Source organism: Patella vulgata, chromosome 7 (genome assembly GCF_932274485.2).
Source record: "Patella vulgata chromosome 7, xgPatVulg1.2, whole genome shotgun sequence".
In the NCBI taxonomy this organism is placed as follows: Eukaryota; Metazoa; Mollusca; class Gastropoda; family Patellidae; genus Patella; species Patella vulgata.
The window spans coordinates 4,821,887-4,838,133 of record NC_065885.2 but is presented as its reverse complement, the minus strand read 5'-3'; the positions used below and the strand labels follow the sequence as shown (position 1 = coordinate 4,838,133).

Genomic DNA, 16,247 nt, shown 5'->3' with positions numbered 1-16,247 from the left:
CCCTTGAATACCCAGAACTTAAAAATATGATAATGCTTTCTGTACATTCTATACGATCACACATTATGAACATAATATTATTATTATTATTATTATTATTGTTCGATTTATATAGCGCTTCATTACACGTGAAGTGTTTCTAAGCGCATATCACAAACATATACTTCAAACACACAGAAACAATCAAAATCAGGAGAACATAATTAAACACAGCTGCCTGTTAGGCGCTATTATTCAAAGGTTTATATCAACAAATCAACCGGCTAATCTCTATATTGAACTCAGTCGAGGTATTACCTGATGAACACCTACACCAAGTAGAGTTCAAAAATAAAAACGAAGTTTAAAAGAATCAACTTCATTAACAAAAATTAAACAATCAAAAACTAAACAGATAAATCAAATTCAAACGAAACAAATAAAACAAAGAAAATGAAAAGCGCAGTTCATTACCATTCTACATTAACAAAATAAAGGAAATCAACTTGTGAAAATTTTTTCAAAAAAATAAGAGCAAAATAACACTAATGTTAATACTTTTTTAACGACCCTACTGAATGAATGTTGGGCTTAACAAAATGATCATGAAATGGCCCAATATAGTAATGATGAATAACATTATAGTATACATGGCAATACAATGATGAATAACATTATACATGGCAATACACAATAACAATAATAATTATTTATTAATGAAATAGCCCCTTTTGGCTATTTAAATAGGTGTTATTATCGAAATTTCTTCTTTGGTTAAAGAATAACAATTGTGATAACAATCTATGGGCAGAACGATTTACCCAATACTAATTAAATACTACCTCATTATTATAATGATATTGATTCTTCATCTCGACGATTCATATATAACATCGCTGTATTTGACTTTAAAAACTCAAATCAAATACCAAGTGCTCTCTTACAAGTGATTATAAAATTATCAAGGTAATGAACAAAGACACATCTTATGCTCACAGATAATTGATTGGTGATTGCTTGTTGGTTAACACCCACTGATTGAAGGCCGGATTATCCAATGTTAATTGAATGCAATCGTGTAACAGGACTGTTGATTGATGTCATAATTCGGAATATTCAAACCCTTTTTGGTTGAAGTAATAACGAAATAAATGGGACATGAAAGTGATGACAGATTTCACAGAATGTTGTAGTATTCAGATTTCGTAAGTGACAAGTCCACTGAAGTGAAAAAAAAAAAACCCCATAATACTAATGGAAAACAGCTATACTGTACTAATAAAACGTTTTGGCGACGCTTCCAAGAGTATTCTCTCAACGTTAACAAGCGTGTTCGTTCATTCATGGAATTTTCGTCCACTTCCACCATGGGTGATATCGTAGAGAAGTTATCAAGCTAATACATCAATACATATATAGACAAATTGAAACAACATAACCGAAAACATACCTGACAATAACAAGATCAAAGGCCTGTGACACTAACCTGTTAACATACTCTCATTAACTATACATGTTCCTGCCACTAACACAGCATCACAAGTCATAATACAACCATGGGTTGGTATAACAATCATATCACCAGGTACTAGCTTAGCTGTAGCTATCTCTTCATATACTATAATAATCAAAACAATATCTTCATATACCGTATAATAAAAACAAGCTCTTCGAATACTAATACCATTACTGTATAATACGAACAGTATCTTTGAATACTAATAGTATTACTATACTAATGTCCAAAAGAAAGTATACACACTAAAAATATGTGTAAATTTTGTTTGAATCAACAAAATGTGTTAAAACTACACTGAACATCTCTCATGCGTCCAAACTCAATATTTCTAAGCAATTAAATAGCAAAACAAATTGACATCGTACCCACGTACCGCATATAATGGAAAAACGACTTTGTTTGAAGCAGGACGAATTGCACAGTGCATACTTTCTTTTGGACATTAGTATATATATAATACGAACAGTATCTTTATGTACTATATAATTAGCATAAAGCTGTCTGAATGTGACATTTCGGACCGGTACCAGAATATTTCAGTGTTTAATGCAGATTATAGGCTTGCCATGTGAATAAATGTCTAAAAAATAGATTATATAACATTTGAAGCAACAATAAAGACCTGCCCTGGACTGATTTACTGCTTGCAAAATACATCTTTAGAGTCTTTTGTTTCAATGGCATTTAGTAATTGAACTGGACTATACAGGTCACAATTCTAAGGAATACAATTACTGCTTATTACTGAGCAACGTTTAATAATGACTAGAGAAGCCTAGTTGAAACATAGCTCAGTAATAAGCAGTAATTGTATTCCATAGAATTGTGACCTGTCTGTATATCTCTGTTTGTACCAACTGGTACTATTGTTGAACAAGGATTGTTGACTTATCTTCCCCTTTTCCTTTACTTACCATCATTTCCTCTACATACAGTTATATTAGATTTAACAGTTGAAACCATATTTCGTAATGTCACTGTTTGCTAAAAATACAATAAATATAGGTTTACATAATCAGGGTATCTTGTGGGTTTTTTTTTAAATAAAGGTTTTATAGTAAAGGTTTCCATAATGAGGATCGATTATGTTTTTTTGATAGTAAAGGTTTCCATAATGAAGGTTTATTATGTTTTTTCATTTATAGTGAAGATTTTTTATGTTTTTTTTTTATAGTAAAGGTTTCCATAATGAAGGTGTATTATGTTGTTTTTTTTTATAGTAAAGGTTTCCATAATGAAGGTGTATTATGATGTTTTTTATAGTAAAGGTTTCCATAATGAAGGTGTATTATGTTGGGTTTTTTTTATAGTAAAGGTTTCCATGATGGAGGTTTATTATGTATTTATAGTAAAGGTTTCCATAATGAAGGTGTATTATGTTGTTGTTTTTTTTACGTTAAAGGTTTCCATAATGAAGGTTTAGTATGTTTTTTTAGTAAAGGTTTCCATAATGAAAAGGTATCCAACCCGCAGCATGAAATCAAATGGGAAAAGACGGATATTCTAGCCGGGAACTTGACAGTGTGAAAAAACAGAATTTTTATAGTAAAGGTTGCTATAATATACTCTTCAAAAAAAGTAGGGGATATTGAAATGCAAATACCTATGCAGGTTGCGATATGATAAATAGTCATGGACATTTGACATGCTTTGAGAGTATGTTCACAGATGAAGAACTTATCGCCTCAATAGAAACACTGAGCTGCACGTGCGACACGTAATAGCGTCATACACATGCAAGGGGTTCATTGTCAAATTTGACACTTCAAGGAAGGGTTGATGAAAACTGCCGCGTGTTGGTTTATCTATCCATGTTTGCTTTCATATCGGTTCTTGTATAATATTTACTGTTTAGCGTATCTTTGCTTTAGTTTGTTACGTTTAATTTGATCGTGAGACGTGCTCGTCGACGTCAACGTTAACCGACAACACTGCAAGAGGAGTGGGTCAGATTGTCCCAAATCGTGATTGGACGGTTGATTAGGAGCATGCTACGACGAGTTGCTGAATGTCTGAGGATTGGTGGAGCAATTACTCATTATTAAGACAAAAATCAAAAACATCCATTTTCACTTTTGACGGTGTATCTCTTTGCGAGTTAAATGGGGCCGTCAGATAAGTCGCCTATATGAACTGTTTATGTTCATGTCTAGGCAATTGGCCTGTTATTAACATACACTGGTTACCTCTAATAAAAGCAGCAGTGCATTTCCGCAGTTTTGTATTGTTTCTGAATATCCCCTACTTTTTTTGACGAGTATATATAGATGATTGTAAAACAGTATGTTGCCTACCTTTCTTGTTGCATAGAGACTGATACATATAGAAACTACTGATATAGCAAATATACAGCTAGCATAATAATAATATTCATCAAAACCCCACAGTACAATACTGGCTATTTGAAATATATAGAAGGGATTCAACACCTGAAAATAAATAAACATACTCAAACAAATTTTTTTTTTTTGAAAAGGGGTTTAACGTCATATTTTACTGCTTTTGACCCTGCTATTGAGGACGGGGGCTTACACAATACAGCGTGTACGGTATTAAGAGATATTTTGCCAGGATAGCTACGCTTAATTCGAATTGCAATTGTCAATGGTTCTTTTACGTGCACGCCAATGTTTACACGAGACCTCAGTCTGAAACAACATAATCAATAACTGTAAGATTGATGTAAGACATTTCTTTATGACTTGCCAATTTAACCACAGCAGTGCTATTTTATTTGACGGTTTCATATTCTTGATTGGTAAGTGTTTATTTGTCAAGAATACATTGTTATGCTATGCTGCAGATCGTGTCACAAAATCTTAATTTTTATTGCGATGCGAAGAAAAAAAAGGATGCTATTAACAGTTCCTTTAGCTTCCCATGACAGACCACATAAAGACCTGGTTTTAGATGATAAAAAGTGACGTAAACAAACTTTTAATAAATGGAAAAGAATATTGGTATTATATCCCAAATCGTCTACAACCCCCGGGGTGAGAGAGATATGGGGTCTAACGTCCACTTGACACAAACTAGGTCATTTCGGGATTAACATGGTTTAATTTCATTTCAATAATTTGCTTGCACATAGAGGACCCAGAGAAAACCAAAGAGGTTGGACAGGCGACCCTACTCATTGTCATGTACAACCGGGAAATCAAAACCACACCAGTTGACTCAATGACAGACCTTATGATATCACACGCACACATTAACCATTTGGCCATTCAACCCCTGGAACTTACTTCCTCAATAAATAATCTCCAGTATGACTTGACTTCTATATCAATAGCATTAGGTCCATGAATACCAATTCTGTAAACATAACAATATCTAGATAACATATAAATTAACACCTGGACATATCGATTTTAGCGGTTTCTGACAAAATATCAGACCGGTATAGAAGCGATGCACAATATTTTTAACTTGTTACCAGACATGTATTATAACAAAATGCGAGCGAGAGAGAGAGAGAGATTTCAGTGGACACAAAGTAGTTCATTTCAGGATTAACATATGGTTCAATAAATCGCTTGCACACAGAGGTCTTTAGCAGAAGGAGGGAACTGGAGGATCCAGAGATATTTTTGAAGGACTGTTCGAGAACAAAAATATTTATTTTGTATTGCCTAACATTAATTTATTCTGATGTATGCTTCTAGTCAACAGCATTCACAGTAATAAATGGACACATAAATATAGAAAGCAAAATATTTCCAATAGATAAATGTTTGACGCATATGTATAGAAAGTAAAATATTTCCAATAGATAAATGTTTAACGAGATGTACTGTATAGTAAGTTGTAAGAATTGAACATTAATTTATCCTGATCTATGCTTCTAGTCAACAACAGCTTTCATGGTAATAAAGAGAGAAATGGGGTTAAATGTCCATAGACACAAATTCAAACTAGGTCATTTCGGGACTAACATATGGTAGGGTGGCCCATGTACTCACAGAAATACAGTCCACCGCTGATAGTTTGAGACTACCACTGAAGCGTGCACATTCGCCGTGCCGAGACCAACTTTCTGACAGTATGATACTATAAATAGCCATGGCATGTGCAATTCTCTACAAATCTATCAACTATTACAGCCGTAAAAAATTTATTGTTGACGATTTTGAATAGCAGTAAAATTAAGCTTCTTGGTTATTACAGCAGATTTAGAAATTACGTTCGTTTCATTTTTTAAATCGCTTTATCATTAACTGTACCGTTAAGAGCGGCATCTTTTGGTTTAGTACAAATAATATCTCTGAAACACTCAGGTTAGGCAAGAACATGATACTAGCAGTAGTTTCATTTTACTTTTACAAGCTTCTTAAAACGATTGTTGAGCTACCTCACATGCTTATTTCTAAATTCAATTTCTTGTTCTAGCTTTCTGTTATGTTTCGTAAAAAAGTAGTCTTGATTATCCCGACCTGTCAATCAGACGTAGAATGGTCGATAGACTGGTTAAGCGAGACTAATTTCAAAACAAGGGCACGTAACCTATCTTTTACTCAAAAGTGTCTGGATGTTATGGACGACTCTTGGAACCAGTTTTCAGTCTATTATTTATACGTGATTAATGGCCATAGCTTATTAAGTACAACATGATCGTTTATTTAGTGACTATAATTGTGTGGAACTGATTTGAGGCTTGGCATATATATAAGTATTGTGGCGTAATTGTCGAGATATATGGAGATATTTATTTATGGTGGGTCACCCTACATATGGCTCTATTATATTTTAATAATTTGCTTGCACGTAGGGGTCTTTAGCAGTGAGAGGAAACCGAAGGACCCGCAGAAAACCCATGAGGTTGGACAGACGACCCTACTCCTTGTCACGTACAACCGAGGTGTATAGAAAGGTAAATTTTAACTACACATTATTTTTATAAAATAAAAGTCTTGTTTTATTTAGAACAGTATAATACAGCATGGGACATCGGTCTCCATTTCCTGATGAAGACCAAAGGGTTTAAATTGTTTGAAAACTATCACGTATATTGAGTTAGTTAATGGGCCTAAGAGGATTTTATAAGGACTTTTAATACAAAATATAATTGAGATTGACCCTTTACGTGCGCTAATAAATGAGAATGCGGTGAGGTTTAACCGTGTATATTTCTGGAAATAAATGAGACGTTTAAATTTTTTTATATTTTTTCAAATAAAAACAGGTCACACGGTCCGTTGCAAGAGATGTGGGAGTGTCTGATTAAACAGAATGTTAATAAAACATGTGTAGGGCCTTATCTAAACAGATTGTTTATTATACATGTGTAGGGCCTTATCTAAATGTAAATATAAACTACCTTTCAGCTTGTTCCTGTTCACTGAGTCCATGATATTTATCATGGATTGCTGAACATTTAACTCCACATGACAAGTCTCTATAAATAGAATTATCACATATTGATCATGTATATATTAATTATTTTAATATTTCACCAGCAAATGGAGTTGATAATTGAGATCTAATATTGGTTGAAGAATTAAAATTTCGAATAAAAATAATTTATAATAATAATAATCAGACTAATACAAAAGTTTCCATTGCGTTTCTCATGTGATCTCTATTGATTTTTCGTCCCACCCAAATGACTATACACTGTCCTTTGCCAGCCCCTTCGTCCTACACCCATGACAAGGATAAACCAGACAGGAGGAACTTTCTCGAGATCGAAAACGAGGCCCATCAAAGTTAATGAACCACAAACCCATTGAATCTTTGTGGCTACAACCGAGATGATATGAAATGAACTGGGGTTTAACGTCCTACTGTTCTGCTCCGACTGGGCTAATGAAGACGGGCATACGCCATACAGTTTGCCCAGCAGCAGCACTATGACCTACTCTTATATTGAATTCCAACTGCCAAGGGATATTTCACGTGCATGCCAAAGTATGCACGGAACCTCGTTTTTTTCCGTCCCATCCGAATGACTAGTCAACTGTCCTTGTCAGGCCCTCCGTCCTGCATCACTGACAAGGGGGAACCACGCCGGAAAATCTGGAACTTTGACCACATGATCTAAAGTGTACATGTACATGTTAAACCAAGCGACCACCAAACAGTAAATAATGAGAATAATATTATACTTACTCCAATATTTTATAAATATGTTGATTTTTATCCCATATATAGCGAACATGATGAAAGTCAAAGTAACGAACCGTTGTGTCATTATAGGAGACAAGATCAGTATTCTCTGATGGTGCAGATATCCCATCGTCACATCTGAAACAGTAAATCAAAGTAAAAACATTATCTATATGTATACCGTACTAATATTTGTGACTGTCGTTCAGGGCTGGCGATTACACTAGGGCTGTCCCGAGGCCGACATTTGGTGTATAGAGGTAGCTCAGACTGGGGAGTAACATAGGCCTGGAGGCGATGGACTACCACTCTCGGTTCATGGTTATACCCATGCTACGATGGGTCAACCGCTAGCAACTTATATTTTATCTATTTTAATAACACTTACTATATAAGTTATATTACATATATATTTAATAACAACATCAGTTATATTTACATTCATTTTTTAAAACTTACATGTATTGTAATGTCTAATCAGTTTTATTATCAAAATATATGAGCAGTCCAAATTGGGTGGAGGTTGCTACCGCCTGGTTAGTCCAGTCTAAACAGAGGTAGAAATGGTCTGACATTTCACTTGTGCACTGACTTATAGATATAGATTCCATGTCCTTGTTGACTAATTAGGGGATATCAAGATCTGATATTTTCATGGTAAGATAACATCATGAATATTGATTGGATAGGACTAAGTAATGTCAAAGGCTCTGAATAATATCAAGTTAGAGCTTTACGCCCTAAAGTCAAATAATTCCACCACCCCCACCCCCAAGAACAACATCAATATAGATTGGATGTGAAAGACACTGGATAATACGCCCTTAAGTCAAATAATATCCACACCCCATCCCACCAAGAAAACCAATAGATAACACAGAAGCATTGACAAATCACGAATAACATCACATCCATTCAATTCATCCTTTTGCTTTCAAACATCAATTTCAAAATTCTATACATGAAATTCATTCATCAAAAGTTTCTATATTGGGTTTATTATATCCATATATTTTTATTGACTATAAATTACCTGTGTTAAAATACATGATTTATATATGATGTTTTATATATGTTTCGTTAAACATTGAATAATACAGGGTGTGTTAGACGGCAGACAGCTGTCTGACTTGACCGACAGCTGTACATGAGTTAATATTTTATATAGTTGACATGACAAATAAAATTGACTTTAACAATCTACTTTCTGCACAAACGGGTTCAACGAAGATGAGTTTTTTATAAGAGAGAGAGAGAGAGAGAGATGGGGTTTAACGTCCACTTGACACAAACTAGGTCATTTTGGGACTGAACATTTTGTTGAAATTTATTTCAATAATTTGATTGTGCGTAAGGGGTCTTTACACTGTAACCCAGGTATCATTTAATCTTGTGTATGTAGCACTAATTTCTTTCACATATGTTTAATATCAAACGAGTTTATAAGAGAGAAAAGAGATGGGGTTTAAGGTCCGATGACACAAACTAGGTCATTTCGGGACTAACATATGGTTCAATTTTATTTCAATAATTTAATTGCACGTAGGGGTCTTTAGCAGTGGGTGAAAATCGGCGGACCTGGATAAAACCCATGAGGTTGAAAAGGCGACGCTACTCCTTGTCACATACAACCGGGGAATCGAAACCATGCCAGTGGACTCAATGACAGACCTTGTGATACAGTATGCTTGTGCTAACCGTTCGGGATTCAATTTTGACGGGTTTCTGCCATGCAATGTTATTTATTATATACCGGAAAATTTATATGGATAGCTTTTCTGCTTACTCTTTTGAGAATCCCAACTGTCAAGGGTTCGATTTTGTGCACACTAAAGTGTACACAAGACCTCAGTTTTCGGTCTGATGCAATGAATGTTCCTTAAGCCCAGCTTACAACCTGCCGTAAGTGTGATTTCTACGGTGCCGAAAACATGCAAGTGATACGTAAGTCTCAAGCATAAGTTTACTAAAATTTCCTCCGTAGTCTGTGCTAGACTGTCTGTAAGCGCCTGTACGGTGAGGTGTGAGCTAGGCCTTATATAAGGCCCTAAGCCTTCTGTTGGATAACTGAGAGGAACATTTCTTGGCACAGAGAGAGAGAGAGAGAGAAATGGGGTTTAACGTCCACTCGACACAGGGGTCTTTAGCAGTGGGAGAGAGAGAGAAATGGGGTTTAACGCCCACTCGACACAAACTAGGTCATTTCGGGACTAACACATGGTTAAATTTTATTTCAATAATTTGATTGTGCGCAGGGGTCTTTAGCAGTGGGAGGAAACCGGAGAACCTGGAGTAAACCCACGAGATTGGACCCTTTTCCTTGACAGTTGTTTATTGGCAGACACTGGTATTATACCCAGGACTTCGTGGGCCGATACCTTACTCATGGATTCAGAGTAAACAGAGGCCTATCAAAAGATTTGAACCCAAAACTTGACTGATAAATCTATTGGTATACATGTGTTAATATTAGTAATTACTGAACCGAGTTGAGTAGCCTATACATGTATATGTAATTACTATAGTTTCCAGAAGTTGTATTTAAATATAAATGACCATACTATACTATTCAAAAAAAGTAGGGGATATTTGATTTTTAAGTGTTATTAAAGTCACCTAATAAAACTGACGAAGAAACAAATGACAAAATGAAATGAAGTTCACATTCATCGATTTATTCCAAATGATCGTTAGACTAAGTAAGGCACAGACTGACCATTATAAGGGTAAAATGATACCCGGGGTCAAACAGCAAAGTTACCACAGCATCACAACCATGTCAGTAACGGGTAAATCCTCCTCTGTTTGCCAAACAAGCATTGATCCGAGGTGGCATACTCCTAATGAGACGTCTAAGGTCATTTTGGTCCAGATTGTCCCATTCCTGTTGCAACGCAGCAGCAAGTTCTTGGAAATTGGCAGGACGTTGTTGACGTTGACGTAACCTCTGTCCAAGCATGTCCCAGACATGCTCGATGGGGGAGAGGTCGGGACTCAGAGCTGGCCAAGGTAATGTGGTGATGTTCTGTTGTTGGAGGTAACCTGTAACGATCCTGGCCCTGTGACATCTTGTGTTGTCATCCTGGAAGATGAAACGGCGGCCATGACGTCGTGCGAACGGCACAACATGGACTGCCAAGATGTTGTCCCGGTAGTACTGGCCTGTAACACGCCCTGCAACAACATGTAAAGCCGTTCTTCCAGCAACAGTGATGCCTCCCCACACCATAACAGAACCACCCCCAAATCGATCATGTCTGATGACGTTAACATCTTGGAAGCGCTCGTTTCGACAACGCCACACCCTCCTACGTCTGTCCAATAAATCAACAGTGAACCTTGACTCATCTGAAAACATCACATTGCTCCAGCGTCGATTATCCCAGTGTTGACAATCCCTACACCAACGACGTCTTGCCTGAATGGGATGATCTCTCAAACAAGGAATCACGCGAGGACGTCGGGCGCGAAGGTGACCCCTATGCAGTCAATTCCGAATCGTCTGGCCACTCACTCTCACACCAGTGTCTGTTTGAAGACGAGCGCTGATCTGATTTGCTGTGATGACACGATTTCTCAAGGCCAAGGTACGGATAAATCGATCCTGGGCTTGAGTTGTCGCCCTTGGTCGACCTGAGCGTGGTCTGTCGTGTACAGATTGTGTATCACGGTATCTGGACCATAGCCTGCTTATGACAGACTGAGAAACATTCATCGTCCGCGCCACAACCGCTTGTGTTGTGCCGATCTGTAGCATGCCAAGGGCACGTAACCTTTCATTTTGGGTAAGCCGACGCATATCAAAATTTGTTTTCTGGTCACTAAAACAATTAAACTGATGTTTCCACCCTGGAATTTAATGCCACAATGACTGTAACATTCAAAGTCAGAGTCGTGCAAATCTTGGGTTGGACCCCCATGATGATCCCAAGCATCACCTGCATTCCATGCGGTAGCTATTGGTGCGTTTGGGCGTCACATGTAACTGGAAATGTTTCTTCTGTTAGGTTCTATAGTGACTTTTTTCGTAGTCATTTGCATATTTTAGTATTATGCCCCCAAAATCAAATATCCCCTACTTTTTTTGAATAGTATATAATTACTAACATGTGACAATAATATATGGCATGCGGGCAGAAAAATCGAGTACACTATTTAAAGGGAGATTGGATGAAGAGCTCACAGTTCTCATTACAATAGTTAAAAACTAGATAATGTAAAGGGAATATGCTGAAAATTTCAGTCAAATTGCTCCACTATGAACCGAGACATTAGCCATTGAATTCTAGGCCTAGCCTCGATCATCATTACTAAAGTCGGTATGATAAAAAACAAAGTCTTGATTATCCATTTTTGGATTTAATCATCAATGAGCGTTGAGCAGCAGATTGGATTCAAATCCAGTAAATATTGCAGGCTAGCGATGACATTGAAAGTTGATTATGGTCTGGATAAGTTAATTAATGTCTAGTTAATAATTTAGATAACATTTCAGGCCAAAAGAAAGACCAAGCTCTTGCATAATGAATGTTTAACTTAAAGTGGAATAATTAAAGAAATATATTTTATACCTATATAAATAACGTTTCAAATGTTGTACAATTTTGACAAATTCACTCAAAATTGTAGGTCCATCGCTCAAATAGAACTGTCTACATGTATGAGCGAGAATGAGACATGTTGACAATTTGTTTACGTAAACTGAGGTGATTGTCATGCGACTTCTCAGTCTGGCAAAGCATAATTTGACCTTTTTTTTTTTCTTTCTTCTTTAAAACACTATTTGCGATTTGAGCGCTGGACCTACAATTTTGATTGAATTTATCAAACTTCCATATTGTACGACATCTAAAATGTGAATGATGTAGGTACAATACATGTACTTTTGATTGAATCCACTTTAAATAGAGCACTTGTATTTCCTGGGCTACGTTATATATATGCGTACATCCGATATACTTTGTAACCATAGACAATGGTAACTATAGCATAGCCAATTAAAACCACAGTGTTACTATGTAAATATGTATAAATATACTATACTGTCCATCTATATACAATAACATTATTTATGAATAGTCCCAAGACGGACGAAAAGTACTTTAAAATGTTAAAATGTTATTAAACCAGTGTTGAAATCAGTTTGGGTTGGCATACCCCCTTTTTTTTATCTTTTCATCATTTACCGTGAAACAAAGTAGTGCAGCTTTACAATTGTTCTAATATTTTGATATACATGTATATACATATAGATGTATATAAAATGTGAATCATACACCAAGTTGTTATATTAAACATTTATTCACATGAGAAAATGTCACCTTGACATACACCATGATCTGTGTATGAAGTTCATGTCATGAGACATATGGTTCAATTTTATTTCAATACGTCGCGTGCAAGTTGGGGTCATTAGCAGTAGGAGGAAACAAAAACCAATAGAAGAAATGACCACAAATTTAAGTTCAATCGACACACTCAGTCTTTTTATTTCGCAGAGTTATGATTAGAAGGAAATAATAATATCTATAATTTTATTACCTCTAATACCTGTAGTTGTTTTGTTTTTTATAAATTTATATACTACATGACGTGTAAGTGTGATTTTGTGAATACAGTTAGTTTTATTATATTATAATATTGCAAGCAGAATAACTGTGTGTGGCACAACTGTCGGCCATATTGTTTGTCTTTTGTATTTGTTATGTTTTTTGTCAATTCAGCAGTTCTCCCGTTATCGACCCTTTACAATGGTAACTAACAAGGACAGGGGATAAACTGATAATTCCGTAATTAGGGGCCAATGAGTTGTTAAAATATAGTTGTCTCCGCCCTTAATTGTCCCCGCTGAGTTGACCCCGCCATTAATTGTCCAGCCAAAAGTTGACGCCACCATTAGATGTCCAGCGGGCAGAAGTCCCACGTGAATTTGTTCCGTCAGGAATTTGTCCCACGGGAAGTTGTCCTACCGGCAGTTGTGCTACATCTCCGGACAATCTATATATAAATAAAATCATGCTGTGAGTATGTTTCAAGCCTGTCCATTATGCTTCGTCATCGCAATCCACCCCAATATATGTGGTATCAAATTAACCAGCATAACTCTGTGAATGTTTTAGTCCATCAAATTTAGGCCCTTGGCGAAATTGGGCCCCTGGCGAATTTAGGTCCCCAGGCGAAGTTGGGTATCCTGCTAGTGAGTAATAAATAGATTACATAAACTTACTCTTGTTCTTGTATATAACACTGAACAGCTGTAACAGTAAATTGACCCACATGATTCTGTAATAGGAAATAAAACATACCATTAAAGGGGCAAAATATAGAGGAATGGTGTATTTACCTTGTCTCAAAATTTCAGCTCAAAATATTGAGTCGTTTGGACGTGAACGTCAAAACTGCTTATCCAGACAAGTAACCCTTTTAATTATACGGTTTTTAACGTCCCACTTTTCTACATACGCCATAGTGTGCTATGAGGGGCAGCAGCACTACAGCCTACTCTTATATTGATTTTCAACAGTAAAACTAAAAAGGGTCTTTTACGTGCACCCCAATGAGTACATGTACATAGGGCCTGGGCCCATATTCACGAAAACTTAAACTAAGTTACAACAGAAATTTTAAGAAATACTGCAACTTCATTGGATATATGCAAATTGATTTTACTGCTAAGCCAATCGAATTGCAGTATTTCTTAAAATTTCGATTGTATCTTAGTTTAAGTTTTCGTGAATAAGGACCCAGGACCCAAGTTCAGAAAGCATTCTCAGACTTCAGTTAAGGGTTTACGCAAAATTCAATGTATCAAATACATCAATAAGAAACTATGTGCAAAGTTTTGTGTTTCTGGATGAAAGATATTTCTCATAAACAGTGATTGAAAGTTGAGTAAATTCTTAACTTAAGTCTGAGAATGCTTTGTGAGAGAGATGGGGTTTAACATCCACTCAACAGGAAATAAAATATTGTTATAAATAACCCCATTATGTCAATAATTCGCTTGTGCAAAAAGTTCTTTAACTGTAGAAGGAAACCAGAGGACTCAAAGAAAGCGAGGTCCTGACAGTTGGAATTTGATAGAAGAGTACATGTAGGTCATGTTGCAACTGTCCGTGCAAATTTCCGTCATACACAAACTGTATGGTGTATGCCTTCATTAACCCAGTCAGTGCAGAGGATTATTTCATTAATCATTTGTTTAGTCGTGTATTTTTCCTGCCTTTGTATTGATGTAAATTATGTTTAAAAATACATTATGGAAGATTAGATAAAGAGCTGGCAGTTCTCATTATAATGGTTAAAAACTAGATAATGTAAAGGGAACATGCTCAAAATTTCAGTCAAATTGCTCTATCCTGAACCAAGATATTAGCGATTGAATTTTAGGCCTAGCCTCGATCATCATTACTAAAGTCAGTACAATAAAAACATAGTATTACCAAGCATTTGACCATTATGCTTGGACGACATATTTTTCATGTGTTATGTATATTCATAAATAAATAGTTCTTGTCATTTCATTATAACAGAATATTATACATTGTAAATTGAGACCAGTAATACCTATAGTCAGACACTAGTCTCCTACACTTGTTTCAATATAATTAAATGTTTTCATTGTTTTAATGTTTTACAAACAGAAGTATTATTGAATAGTTGTTTTAAGGATTTATTTAGTGTTTAATTAAGCTACACCTACATGTTATAAATCAACATATTTTTATTTAATATAAGTCACCAGTGGCGATATTTTTTTTACCATAACAACCAAGTCATATAAATTAAACCCAAGTTTTGCTGGTCAAATAAATTCATATCCAGATTATATACAGTGGTTGTTCCTGATTTTATGGAAGTAACCTACTAGGTTACAATAGTCTCGATTATCCAATCTTGCATAAATCATCAATGAGTGTTGAGCAGCAAATCGGATTCAAATCCAGTGAAAATCCGACACATAAGACGGTATTGAGAGTTGATTAAGGTCTTTTCAAATGTCTAATTAATAATTTAGATAACATTTCAGGCCTAAAGAAAGACCAGAAATAGGCAGATTTACCTCTTGCATAATGTTTGTTTAATCAATTTTGTACCACATAAAATGATTATAATTAGTCCTTGACAATTATTGTACCGGTTAAAGATACATTATGGGAGATTTTTCTAGAGAGTTGGCCATTCTTGCTATAACAGTTTAAAAGTAGATGATGAAAGAAGAATATATTGAAAATTTCAGTCAAATTACTTTATTCTGAACATAGTTATCATCGTTGTAATATTTGACTAGAAAAGGTAGCGAAATGCGTCTTCACCTTGGCTGATCGTTTGATTGACAGGTGTTAACTCCACCTACATATCTCGATTATCAAGTAAAGTTTTCAATGGCATACGGAAACGCTCTACAACGGCCTCGCTAAGTACACTCTATCATTTAGCCTCGATTTAACTGACATATTTTCATCAGGTTGTATCATATTTGATTTAATCAATTAGTGAAATCCTATTTAAATCTGAGCTGTAGCCGAGCCATCCGTGGGTCTACAGAGTTGATTTTGGGCTTGTTGTTTAAATAAAGATCTAATTTATAATTTCTATAACATCTGAAGCCTAAATTAAGACTTGCAATAATCAGATTTAGCTC

General features: G+C 35.6%; 1 protein-coding gene across 1 annotated transcript in view; it reads right to left on the bottom strand.

Moving 5' to 3' along the window:
• LOC126827111 (polyamine-transporting ATPase 13A3) overlaps nt 1-16,247 on the bottom strand; it is a 51,962-nt gene that overhangs the window by 24,944 nt on the left and 10,771 nt on the right. The window contains exons 4-10 of the mRNA XM_056102217.1: nt 13,830-13,885; nt 7,607-7,741; nt 6,816-6,893; nt 4,744-4,813; nt 3,793-3,927; nt 2,413-2,482; nt 1,466-1,597 (exon numbers count right to left, since the gene is read on the bottom strand). Coding sequence (XP_055958192.1) covers nt 1,466-1,597; nt 2,413-2,482; nt 3,793-3,927; nt 4,744-4,813; nt 6,816-6,893; nt 7,607-7,741; nt 13,830-13,885 — 676 coding nt within the window. The remainder of the gene's footprint in view (nt 1-1,465; nt 1,598-2,412; nt 2,483-3,792; nt 3,928-4,743; nt 4,814-6,815; nt 6,894-7,606; nt 7,742-13,829; nt 13,886-16,247) is intronic.